The 13,431-nt window shown below is 42.9% G+C and overlaps 1 protein-coding gene across 2 annotated transcripts; it reads left to right on the forward strand.

Moving 5' to 3' along the window:
• Positions 1-1,495: 1,495 nt before the first annotated feature.
• LOC118122615 (aromatase) lies at positions 1,496-6,134 on the forward strand. Of its 2 annotated transcripts, XM_047341071.1 has the most exons (10): positions 1,496-1,508; positions 3,438-3,527; positions 3,621-3,771; positions 3,864-4,018; positions 4,109-4,273; positions 4,425-4,539; positions 4,644-4,755; positions 4,866-5,028; positions 5,252-5,493; positions 5,835-6,134. In XM_047341071.1, exons 1-10 carry the CDS (start codon positions 1,496-1,498, stop codon positions 6,105-6,107), a joined length of 1,479 nt encoding a protein of 492 aa, XP_047197027.1. In that variant the 3' UTR covers positions 6,108-6,134. The 2 variants fall into 2 exon arrangements, with proteins under 2 accessions (XP_047197027.1, XP_035035381.1); XM_035179490.2 differs by lacking the exon at positions 1,496-1,508 and having other exon boundaries at positions 3,341-3,527.
• Positions 6,135-13,431: the final 7,297 nt, after the last annotated feature.

The following is a 13,431-nucleotide window of genomic DNA, read 5'->3' on the forward strand; positions in this document are numbered from 1 at the left end:
ACCAAAACCTTTACGACAAAGGGATAGTTCACCCAAAAATGAAAAATTCACTCATTGTCTACTCACCTCTATGCTGCTGGAGGGGTGGGTTTAAAGTAGAGAGTAGTGGTTATTCAGCTCTTGTACTGAGAGCAGATGATGAATGATAATGACTTTATTGAGAGCTGGATGATCTTTCATATCACCCCTCAGGGGAAACCCCTCACAAGCCATCACTATGTTTCTCTTCTACCTGAGTGGTTTAATATTTTTTCTGTTGTTTTTATACGTTTGAAGAAGGAGTCACCATTTACTTCTATTGTATTGGATTTGGCTGCGACGCTGTTTGCCCTTTAACCTAATCACAACTCACATCTTATCACTAACCTTAACCAGGACCTCAAAATTAAAGTTTTGCCTCATTAAAACCAGACCTTGGTCCTCATGAGTTCTACTGGTCCTTACAGGTTCAGGTTCAGTGTTGTGTTGGAAAAAGATGTAACAAAAATGAGTACACACACACAAACACACACATTCCAGCTCTGGTCAAAAGAGCTCACGACCTGAATCTCTAACAGTAATGTTGTCATGCCTGCTTTCCTTCACCACTCTTGGTGTGTGTGTGTGTGTGTGTGTGTGTGTGTGTGTGTGTGTGTGTGTGTGTGTGTGTGTGTGTGTGTGTGTGTGGTGTGTGCTCCTGCCTGAGGCTGTAGGTCACTGAGGTCTCTGACAGCTTGAATTGCTCCAGCAGATGTGTGCATGTGTACGTACACACAGTCCTATAGAGCTGGAGGTCGTTCCTTTGTTGCCTCTCACTCACCGTGCTCCGAGCGCTGCTGAGTGAGAGGCAGGGAATTGACCCACAATGACGTTAAAGGAGATTTCATATCTAAAGATGTCAACACGTCCACATATTCTTCTCCACCTCTCTTGCAGACCTCTCTCTGGATGTGTTTCCTCCTCCCTGGGGCGCAGCTGCTTTGAAAGCAGCCTTATCTCTCTTGGGCTGAGGGGTCCGAGTCCGTCCTGCTGCCCCGGGCCAAGGACAGAAAGATGACCTGATGTGTCGTCCTACAAACGTAATCCTCCCACCCACCTCCTCTGCCTGTGAGACAAAGTTCAGCTCTGCTTTTCATTGCACTGTTAGAATAAAGAATAAGAAATAACTAAAGCCTTAAATTTGCCACGTTAAAGAAAACAGCAGAAAGCAAATAAATTCACTAACTGTAAAAATATATACATTTAACTTCACAAAATAATCTGAATTTGAATTCAACACAATGAGAAATAGATACTCCTCACGAAATTCACAGATCTTTCAAGTTTAACTATGTAGAATTAGTACAAAAGAGTAGTGAACAAAGAGTGGAGCTGCACAAGTCGCAATATTTGTAGTGATCATATGTATTTGCCAATTGTCTGAATACACATCCACTCTCTTAATGCACGTCATCCCTCTGTGTCTCCATCGTATGTCAACTGTTCATTTCCCGACTCACACACAAACACCCTGAAGATGCTTGTGGATTGTTCCCTGTTGTATAAACATGATAAAGTCAAAACAGAAGGTAACAGAGGAGTCATAGATTCCGCTCAGACTTCATACATGTCCTGACATTTATTGGCTTTCTGTTGCTCTTGTTTGTTCACTTTCTGAACAAATTCCTACACATGTGGTGGAGACAAAGATGTGGTTGACCACAACACAGAGGCCAGACACAAGGTTACATTAACTTCAGCTTTTGTGCTGAACATGGAGGGGGTTTCTGCGCTATCATGCAGAACAATCTGGGTCTAATAAGCCATCGCACAGGGCATCGTTCTCCAGGCAGGGCCTCAGCACACAGTCGGCTGTTTGAACCGTCTCACATTCTTGCACTCGAGTGTGGGCGGTGAGTGAATTCACAGAGTCCTTTATACAGAGCGAGCAAATGGAACAAAGGCAGGAACGAAGCCAGAGAGCATGACGTTTGTCAGAAACGGAAAAATAAATGAATCAATAAAAATGTATTTATTTAATTAAATTTAAATTAAATTAAATAATCCTGGATGGACTTAAAAAATATGCAGAAATAAAAGACAAGGGGCACATACTTCATAAAAATATTCATCAATAATAAAACAACAATAGTTAGTTACTCAAAGGGTATATATGAATAAAATACTATCTAAATGTTAACACAAAATCATCGTTAGTGTTATATATTTGAAACACAATATATATTTCTGTTTCATTTATTCATATATATATACATCACATTACAAGTTGGTTATAAATAAAAATTACAATGTTTGTTACTCACAGGTTTCACAGTAGATACAATATGTTTCTATGTACAAAGACATTAGAAAAACACAACAAAGGTATAAAAGAGCAAACTAAATGAACAAAAAAATACTATATAAAATGAAAGAACACAATTGAAACGTGGTGATGTTAGAGGTTATAAGTCTGGACAGAAACCCAGAAAAGAATCTGTAAAATACCACTCTTAATTTTAATGTGGTATCTGCCAGTAAAATCTAAAATGAAATGACATATGTATAACATTAAATCAATGGAAAATCAACCCCCAAAAAATATTATCTAATGATATAACCACCTGGCTTTAGTATAGAGCTCAAGAGCCGTTGTTATGAAAGTATATGGTTTTGTTTTCACAGCTTATGTCACAGTAAACATCTTTAATATGGATCACAGCTCTGCTTCTCCATCTACTGGCAGTCTAATGGAGGAATCTGAGGGTAATTAGAAATACTGTCAATACTATGACAAATTCAAAAGCTGAGGGAGGTAAAGAAGAGATCGTTACAGTATTTATCATTAAAAAAAACTGTATTAAACATTTTAAAAATTCTGCTTTCTTTTCTCTTTCTCCCTTTGCTAGAAAAAACCTGAAAGAAACCTGATCTTAACCTGCAGACAGAAATTGAAAGTGTAATTTTTGCCAGACTGATAACTTTACAATACCACAAACAATAACACAGATTCCATCTCAGAGCCCAGGTGGCAGTTCTCAGCGTTTCATACCAGATCCTTTTGATGTTCAGAGGAGTGACGCTTGCTTCTCATCATCGAAACATCAAATACACACATCGTGGAAACTCGTTCCAGCGGCGCATCACAACATACCCACGGAAAAAAATGCTGTTCGCTCAAGGGCGCTGGCACCGCTCCAGCCCCTCAAGGTTAGAAGTGTATTGTTTACCATTTCCCTGCAGTGTTGTGGCGTTTGCATTACCCTGACCTGGCTTGTAACCAGCTCCCACTGCCTATAAAGAGGAAGGGATTGTCTGGGGCAGCTTTCATCACGTTTGTGCAGTCGTGTGCGGGTTGTTTTTTTCAAATTCAAGTCTTCCTATGGATCGGATCCCTGCTTGTGACATGGCGATGACTCCCGTAGGTCTGGGGGCCGCACTGGGGGACCTGGTCTCCACGTCCCCAAACGCCACCGCAGTGGGAACACCGGGCGTCTCGGTGGCCTTGATCCTGCTCGTGTGTGTGCTGCTGGTCGCCTGGAGCCACACAGACAGGAGAACCGTGCCAGGTGGGTCCTCTAGTCGTGTTTGAGCTTTGACACTTCGCAGTTTCTTTACTTGTGCCCGTGCTGAAGTATATTTACTGTCATTCGCTACAACAGGTCCACCTTTCTGTCTGGGTCTGGGGCCACTTCTCTCATACGTGAGATTCATGTGGACGGGTATAGGCACAGCCAGCAACTACTACAACAAGAAGTATGGAGACATTGTCAGAGTCTGGATCGATGGAGAGGAGACACTCATCCTCAGCAGGTTTGTCCTGAGTGCTTAAGTATATTCTAGGTATATTTCTCATGATAATTTACAATCTGTAAGTGATTTATTCTTTTTATTTTCACCATAAGGGCATCAGCCGTTTACCACGTGCTGAAGAATGGACATTACACGTCACGTTTTGGGAGCAAGCAGGGACTGAGCTGCATCGGCATGTACGAGAGAGGCATCATCTTCAACAACAACGTGTCCCTTTGGAAAAAGACACGCACCCATTTCACCAGAGGTAACATTCTAACACCTTCAGACATATTCACAGGTCCAGGTATTCAAGACCTGAATATTAAAGTCCAGGAAACGTGTGTTTCTGTGTCAGCTCTGACAGGTCCAGGCTTGCAGAAGACAGTGAAGGTCTGCGTCTCCTCCACGCAGACTCACCTGGACGACCTGGACAGTTTGGCTCACGTGGACGTCCTCAGTTTGCTGCGCTGCACCGTGGTCGACATCTCCAACAGACTCTTCCTGGACGTGCCCGTCAATGGTGAGGAGGCATGGATGGTTCATTCTGAAGATGCTGCAAACACACGGGGACTGTGGCAGTTTGAGTTCATCAGCTTGGCTCAGTTAAGATGAAGTGAATTTATGCTCCATCTGCGTTGTGTATTTGATGCATCTGTGAACTCTGTGTGCAGAGAAAGAGCTGCTGGTGAAGATTCTGAAGTATTTTGACACGTGGCAAACCGTGTTAATCAAACCAGACATGTACTTCAGGTTGGACTGGATCCACCAGAGGCACAAGGCGGCAGTGTGAGTCCACGTTCTCACTCAATTATTCTTATGATCACACTTCTCCAGCTGTTTTTAAGTTATTTTTCTCTTCAGCCAACTATAATATGTCTGTTATCTCACAGCAAGGAGCTGCATGATGCCATAGGGGACCTGGTGGAGCAGAAGAGGAGAGACGTGGAGCAGGCAGATAAACTGGACAACATCAACTTCACCACAGGCCTCATATTTGCACAGGTCAGTCTGAGAATCTCGTGTCTGCCATTTCTTTGGTAAAAACTATGAAGCCCTGATTCATTCTTTAAGCCCTTCCACCCCTACGTCTGTTCACTTCCACGTGTTCTCAGAACCACGGCGAGCTGTCCGCGGAGAACGTGGTGCAGTGCGTGCTGGAGATGGTGATCGCGGCGCCCGACACTCTGTCCGTCAGCCTCTTCTTCATGCTGCTGCTGCTCAAGCAGAATCCAGATGTGGAGCTGCAGCTGCTGCGAGAGATTGACACTGTAGTGGGTGAGGAGCTTAAAAACACTGAGACTACATACATGCAGATTTAAGAATAGTCGAATCACACAAAAATCCCAAATCCTTGTTTATGTGGTAGTTCTTCCTCTTGTTGAGGGTTAGGAACAGAGGGTTTCACACCTTGTTAAACCCTATGAGGCATATTCTGATCTGTGAAAATGGGCTATAAGAATTGAAATGTGATTGATATCTTCCCACCGTCTGGCTCTAGGTGAGAGGCAGCTGCAGAACGGCGACCTGCAGAGGCTGCAGGTGCTGGAGAGCTTCATCAACGAGTGTCTGCGCTTCCACCCTGTGGTGGACTTCACCATGCGTCGAGCCCTGTCCGATGACGTCATCGATGGCTACAGGGTACCAAAGGGCACGAACATCATCCTCAACACGGGACGCATGCACCGCACTGAGTTTTTCTGCAAACCTGATGAATTCCGCCTGAGCAACTTTGAGAAAAATGTAAGTAGAGGTTTCTTTTTTTTATTAAATTGAAGGTAAATAAATGAACTTATATGCCGAGAGTCTATTTTCATAGCTAGTGTGAGGTGGGCATGGCCTGGTGAAAAAGTCTATGTCATATATTCCCATGCACCAGTAAGGATCAGTCTCATTTGAATCAGAATTTGACAATAGTTGTCTTTTAATGTGGCTACTGTCAATAAAATCTAATGAAATTCAGTTCAGACTTGTAATAATTAATACATATATCGAGTCATAAATACTTGTGTTACAGACTAGTACTTGTTGTGAAGTTTTCAGGGTTTCTCATCTGTCTTCTCTCTCCCTCCGTCCTCCTCCAGGCTCCTCGACGTTACTTCCAGCCGTTCGGTTCAGGCCCTCGCTCCTGCGTTGGCAAACACATCGCCATGGTGATGATCAAATCCATCCTGGTGACATTGCTCTCCCAGTACTCTGTGTGCCCCCACAAGGGCCTGACCCTGGCCTGCCTCCCACAGACCAACAACCTGTCCCAGCAGCCTGTGGAGCATCAGCCCGAGGCCCCACAGCTCAGCATGAGATTCTTACCCAGACAGAGAGGAAGCTGGCAAACACTCCCAGACTCCGACCTTTAGCTCTCCCTGCACATTCACACATATACTGTACATATATCTGATCTACACGGCTTCATCTAGGTTGTTTTATCTCCTGACTGTACAAAGCTAACTTTTATAATTTAATACGTGTTAAACTTGTATTGTTACTGGAACTAATATGCCTAATGTGAAAAGTTAAGATTAATACTGGATTAAATGTAAATTATTGTGCCAATATTAGGTATTGTTTTATCATTTTTTATACATACAGTACGTAATCACGTGTAAATCATTGGTGCATTTTCCAAGTAGGAAATTAACACGTTTAAAGATCACCAACACCAACAGACCTCCTCAATCCAACTGTTTTGAATGTTTATTGTTTAAACTGTTTATCATTTTTGATTCCTTCTTCATTTTGGATACATTAATATTGTAAGTGCTTTTGTGGAGTTTTACCTAGAGTGCCTTAGAGTTTTTTGTTTGAAAGTTTCTATATGAATAAAGTGTACTTACATCATTGGAGGACAGTAGTTTTTATGTTATATAGAAAGCAGAACAAACACCAACATGAAAAACCACAGACAAATATGAAGAATAATAAAAATACACACTGTATATTTGATGGAGAGAGTGAAAAAAAGTTCTATTTTTTTCTAATAAAAAAAAAACACCATCAAAGAATTGGCCAGGAGGGGGCGCTACAACCCATAACATAAGAGGTCTCATCATCTGCATCACCTTAATAAACCCTCCAATCTGTTCATTACATTCAATTGCTCTGCCTGTGGGCAAACAGGGTTTTCATCTCACTCACAGATGCTTCAGTTTGTTTTGCTTCCACTTAAACACTGGGGCCCCTCAGAGGACGACGGTTAAAAACCACAGGAGCTCTGTGCAAACATGTTTGTTTGAGCAACAGAGATAGAGGTTCCCGGGAGGAGGACGAAAATATTGAGTCCGAAAAAGGTTTTCAGTTGTGCGGTGCAGTTCCTCCAGAAATGTCAGACGTCAGCTTTCAATCAGTGATGCAAGAAAGCGAAATGTCTCAAATAAACAGTCTCAATGTCACCGACTAAGTGCTGGGTGGGCGAATCAACGATGGCAAATCAATGACCATTTCACCGGCTCAGCAACAACTGTGTGTGGGTGTGTGTGTGTGTGTGCTTGTCTTTCTATAGTTATGAGGGCCAATCTTGGTTCAATACCATCATTGCGAGGACATTTTGTTCCTCACAAATTCAAAGGTTTGTTTGAGGATTAAGATTTGGTTTTAGAGTTAGGGTTGAAGTTTGGTTAGGGTTAGGCTTAGGGTTAGTGTTTAATTTAGGTTAAGGTTAGGGTTAGTATTGGGATTGGTGGTTAGGGTTAGGGTTAGGGTTCAAGTTAGGTTTAAGATGGTTTAGGGTTAGAATTAGGGACTTAGTTGTGATGTTAAGGTTAGGTTAAGGGACTTGGGAATGTATTATGTCAAAAGTGTCCTCACAACTATAGCAAGATAAGTGTGTTTGTTTGTGTATTCAATATTTAAATAGTATCAGGTAAGTAGCATTTTGTTTGTGTGTGTGTGTGTGTACTTGTACAGATCCCTTCGTGAGGACCATTTAGAACCTACAACCTACTTAGTGAGAACATTTGGGACATTTTGGCCGGTTCTCACTTTCTTTCTTATAATGGGCTGTTTCAGGGTTATGACTTGGTTTTAGGGTTAGGGTTAGAATTAGGTTTCAGTAAGGGTTAGGATGAGGCATTTAGTTTGAATGGTTAAGGTTAGGGTAAGAGGCTAGGGAATTAATTATGCCAGTCCTCACTAAGATAGAAGTACAAATGTGTGTGTGTGTGTGTGTGTGTGTGTGTGTGTGTGTGTGTGTGTGTGTGTGTGTGTGTGTGTGTGTGTGTGTGTGTGTGTGTGTGTGTGTGTGTGTGTGTGTGTGTGTGTGTGTGTGTCTCAGGCTGTTCTCTCTTTGCGTGTGTCGCTGGATACAGCTGATGAATCATCATATTCTCATTAACCTCGTTCCTCAGTCGTCCATCCAGATGGAAATCTTCTCACGTACACCACAATCTGCAGTGCCCGCTGAAAGCACTTTGTCAGAGGGATCCAGTGAATTTACCAGGGAAGCATTCTTCTTCTTCACAGAAAACTCATGTGTGTAAAGCCTCATGCCACAAATGAGTCAAGAGACAATTAAGCAATTTAGAATGGATGAAAATAGAGGAAAAACAGAACATGTCCAGTAAATAAATCCTTCTTGCTCTTCTCTCGATTTGTTTCTTCCACGACCACAAACTTCTGTGTTTTCCTGCTAACACAGTTGAGTCAGTCCTGAGCAGAGGTCAACAAAAGGCTGAACTGCCGGTTGTTGTCAGGTCACAAACATGTATAAACAGTATGTATTATAGCACTTGATATGAACTACAGTAGCTTCAGGGTGAAGGAGGCTTTAATTATCACTTCCTTACATAAGGGGCCCCATACTGTCAATCACCATCAATATCTATCTATGTCACACTGGGATCCATCTATCCATCCATCCATCCGAATGGGGGACATGACAGGTCCCCAAAAGGCTCCACAGTATAGGTGCCCTCCTCTATGTTAACAGGACATGGACCAAACACAGGACTTTGGCTGGTGACGTTTGTTCACTGGGATATTTTAGCTTCATCTCCGTATAGTGGGATGCAGTGGAGACTTGTTGTCCATCTTTAAACAGTTCATGGTTTCATCTGTTTGGTCTGCACCAAAGTTTCATGGCAAACTAACTATTAGTCAGAGATGTTGATGATGTGATAAGTTGCTTCTGGACCAAGTTAGTGGAGCGATCGACCAACAGACTGACGGTGCCATCCCTGCAGCCTCGAGGAGGATGAGGGGAAAAAAGTGCTTACAAAGCTCAAAAGTTTTCCTGTGTGTCTTCACAGTTTATAAAAGCATCAAAACGTTATGGAGAGCTCCAGTCGACAGAAGACATACCGAGCCAATGTGATTCCTCTGGCTCCAAACTGTGGGACGTCAGGCATCTGTGAAATAGATCTGCGGTAATGTTCGCTTCAAGTCTACTGGTCGACTGGTGGTGGTGGTGTGTGCGTGTGTGTGTGTGTGTGTGTGTGTGTGTGTGTGTGTGTGTGTGTGTGTGTGTGTGTGTGTGTGTGTGTGTGTGTGTGTGTGTGTGTGTGTGTGTGTGTGTGTGTGTGTGTGTGTGTGTCAGTTAAGGAAATATTTTTAACGGGGAATTGAATAGTACTTGTGGTTTCAAGCTGTGTCGGCCTCCCCTGCCTTTGGGACAGAGATTACCCACGTGTCAGTTACATCATGCCCAGTGCCGTTAAACAAGTTTTAAGGTTTTAAGGTGTTGGCATATTTCAAATCCACATGACAGAGAAATTCCTTTTCCTCCGACCAGCAAAGCAGCTTTAGTCAGGTATTATATCGTGAACAGCTCGCCTTGCAGAACGTGACGTACGTCTTCGCCGTGCTCAGTCTGCCCTCGCTGCTTCTTCATATGTGGGTTCTGTCGGTCACATGATGTATACTTTCCGTCTCATTCCATTTGTTTCCATCGCTCCGTGACAGATTCACGGAGGCAGGACGCCAGACGGCTTTTAAAATAACTCCCACGTAAGAGCCTCGCAGCGAAAACTTTGGACCGTCCTGCCACGTGCTCTGATTGATTGATTACACACACACACACCCACACACACACACACACACACACACACACACACACACACACGTTCAAATGCCAGTGGCCATATTGTCTCTCTGTTTCACTCCCCTGCTGGATTATTTGTTAATTTATTAGGGCCCGAGCACCGACGGTGGGAGGCCCTCAGTTAGCTTTCACCGATCTTCACAAAAATCATAGCCCAGGTGTATCATGACCAGACAAACAAAAAAGGTCAGAGGTGCAATTGGATAAAAGCAACAGGAAGCCCGCCATTTTGACTTCAGTGGCCATATTGGCCATTTTCCACATTTTTACTTTGATGTACTTGTCCCAGGGCTTCCATCAGATCAACTTCATATGGAGATGAGTGTCATTTAAACAAGATGGAGATGAAAACTACCTCAAAGATCGATTTTTCGTCACACGGTGTGACTGTGGCGTGGCGTCAAAGTTTGATTACACGCCATCAAAACACGAGGTTCTGTATCTCAGACATACATGGTCCAATTGAGTCCAAACTAGACATGTAAGACAAGAGTCCCGGCCTGATGACATCTACACAGAAATCATGACTTTTCGTCAAACGCCATAATAGTGGCGTGGCGTCAAAGTTCATCAACTCGCCGTGACACACGAAATTGCTATAACTTCGGTGTTCGAGGTTCAACCTCCCTCAAACTACATTTGTGTAGCAACAGCCCCCCCCTGCAGACATTCATATGGTTTTGAGGAATGGGCGTGGCAAAATAACTGACTAGCGCCCCCTAAAGGGTAGCCCCGGCACTACGATTGGCCGACATCTACAAAAATCTGTTCTTAAAAATGTGTCTTTCCATGACAAACAAAAAAGTCTCTTGGATAGATATGCTAGACCAAACAGGAAGCCCGCCATTTTGGCTTTGGTGGCCATTTTGGCCATTTTCTACAATTTTACTCTGATGAACTTGTCCTAGGGCTTTCATCAGATCAACTTCAACTTCTGGGAATGTCATCTCAACAAGATGGAGATATAAACTACCTCGGTATATTTGATTTCATCACAAGGTGTGACCGTGGCGTGGCATCAAAGTTTGATGACACGCCATCAAAACACGAGGTTCTGTATCTCCGACATATTTGGTCCAATCGAGTCCAAACTACACATGTAAGACAAGAGTCCCGGCCTGATGACATCTACACAGAAATCATGACATGAAAATCACAGCGCCACCTGCTGGCTACAGGAAGTGACATGTTTTATACGTTGATGAACTGCTCCTGGCTGCTTTACAATATACAGCTCAAAAGAGCTCAGTCAAGTCATTGGATCATGGTCAGAATTGTGACATTTCCTCAAACCGTGTAAACATTGAGGTGTGGCGAAGGTTCATCCTTCGCCAAAGGAGACGATGTTGTCATAACTCCAGTGTGCATTGTCCTATCACTGCCAAACTTCTGTCAAATGATCAGAGTCCAAGCCTGAACAGATCTATGTGTCAATATTTCCTCAGGGTCATAGCGCCACCTACTGATTCGCCATGAAACAGGAAGTACTTTGTAAATCCACCCTGCAGTATCCAACCGGCTCCGAACTACTGACCTATGATCACAATCCTGACCTGAACAGCTCCATATATTAATATTAGTTCAGGGTCATAGCGCCACCTACTGATCAGTGTGATAATTAAGTTGTTGTAACATTGTCCAATTGACACAAAATTGCTCACGCTACATCAGAGCCCCTACTTGAACAGATATATTAGTCTGTAGGTAATAATAGTGATGGCGCCACCTACTGGCAACAGGAAGTAAGCTTTGTTTTACAACTATCATTCGATTTACATAAAATGTTCACAGTGTGATGTGCAATTGATAGCGTGGACCGTAATGAGCAATTAGCAGGCAAGGATCGACATCGCGTGATGGACGCAGGAAGTGAAGCATTTATCCTTGCCGCAGTGCGCAAAACGCATGCAACACGGAGACGTGCGCTTGGTCATTGATCGCTCTCTCCACCGACCGCAACAGGCTTCGAAATGCCTGTGCTCGGGCCCGTCAGTGCTACAACGTAGCCCTAGTATTAAACATGTTTTTTAAAGTTGATTACATATGAAGACACTGAAGTTGAGTGATGACTAATTTTATGTTGTGTGTATTTAGTTTTTTTTTCAGTTTTTAGTTAGTTTTGTGTTTTTTGTTTTATCCTTTTGTTTTGTTTGTGGGTTTTTGTTTTGATGATGTCGTTGTTGATAAATTATGATAAAATATTTGTTTTAAATTGCAAACCAAAATAAAGACATTCTCAGAATAATACTACAGATTATAAATTACCTTGTCCTTCTGCACTCCTGCTTTTCATGTTTAAGTACATATTATTGGTCATAACTGTACTTTGGTATTTATTACTTTAAAATGCAGGAGTTTCACTTGGGATGGAGTATTTTTGTACATCGTGTGGTGGATATGAATTCCTCGTTCACCACAGGTCATTATCTCCTGTTAGTGTAGTGTGGTTAGTTTGTCCTATCCAGCAGAGGCACAGTGGATTTGACAGTAAATGTAGTTACACAACAAAAATAACTCACCAACTAAACGGCCCCTGGAACTGAGGGCAAGTCTATGGAGACCCCGATGACGCTGATTATATCAGAAACTGGATTAGTGAGGCTTATCCAAAACTCATAAGCTCACATGCCGGGGGGGACTGCACTGTGCTGCAGAATAATGCTCTGCTTCAAATTTATATCCCATAATTCTCATACCTATTCTGCAAACAAGACATTGTAGACTCAGTGTTTTGGTTGTCTGTGTCAGTGCAAGTATGTTTGTATACATGTTCTTCTGCCTTCATACACTTCATTTCCTGTCATGTCAGAGAAGAACACTCAGCTCGTGGTGATTTACAGTATATTTTTATTCCTCACTACAATTCTGCAGAACAAGTACACATGCACGCACAGTGTCAAAGATACGAGCGCCTCGGGCAGCGGGCAGTCAGGCTTCGGCCATCTGGTGCCCGGCGTTCATGCTGAGCGAGTCAGCTCCACACCTGGGAGACGGTTTAGCCTGCAACTGTTGTCGGACCCCCAACCGACCACCCACCTGCTCCTCACGTCTGAATCTGAGTTCATGTCATCTCACAGACAGAGAGACCAAACGTAAGCAGGAGAGGAACCAACCCAGAGATGGTTAGACTGTGTATAAAGAGGGTTTCACATGTTTAATGTCTGTCCTCATTTGTCCTGAAAATTGATTTATCTTTTCTCATATGAAGAACACAGCAGGAGATTTGCCAGCTCAACACACTTTACCATCAATTACTTTCAATAAGAGTTCCACCCATAGACTGTGCATAGACATGGACGACATGATAACTCACAAAAGTAAAGCCAAATCATCTTGATCACCCCCTGGTGGGTGGATGCAGGCACTAACTTTTCTGCTGTTTGGTGTATAGTTTGCACAAGCTGCTTTCAGACGAACACTGAATTTTCCTGAAGTTTTCCGAAGTGGCTGTATGTGAGAAACGCAAATGTCCGAGTCAGTTGTTATGATCCCTGATTAAATATATGCAAAACTGTCCGTGTGAGCCCATGTCAGAATACAGGAGGAAAATTCATAGTGACTGGGCGTGTTGATGACGTTTCTAAAAAGCCACAGACACGAAAAAACAAACAAACAAAATAATGCAAATATCACAGGATGAAAAAGAC

Source organism: Hippoglossus stenolepis, chromosome 1 (genome assembly GCF_022539355.2).
Source record: "Hippoglossus stenolepis isolate QCI-W04-F060 chromosome 1, HSTE1.2, whole genome shotgun sequence".
Lineage (NCBI taxonomy): Eukaryota > Metazoa > Chordata > Actinopteri > Pleuronectiformes > Pleuronectidae > Hippoglossus > Hippoglossus stenolepis.

Bases quoted from the DNA above. Each gene is read 5' to 3' on its own strand.
- LOC118122615 (XM_035179490.2), top strand. From the start codon at position 3,341: ATGGATCGGATCCCTGCTTGTGACATGGCGATGACTCCCGTAGGTCTG. The intron at 3,772-3,863 runs GTTTGTCCTGAG...TTTCACCATAAG, and splicing joins GAGACACTCATCCTCAGCAG to GGCATCAGCCGTTTACCACG. The intron at 4,274-4,424 runs GTGAGGAGGCAT...CTCTGTGTGCAG, and splicing joins CCTGGACGTGCCCGTCAATG to AGAAAGAGCTGCTGGTGAAG.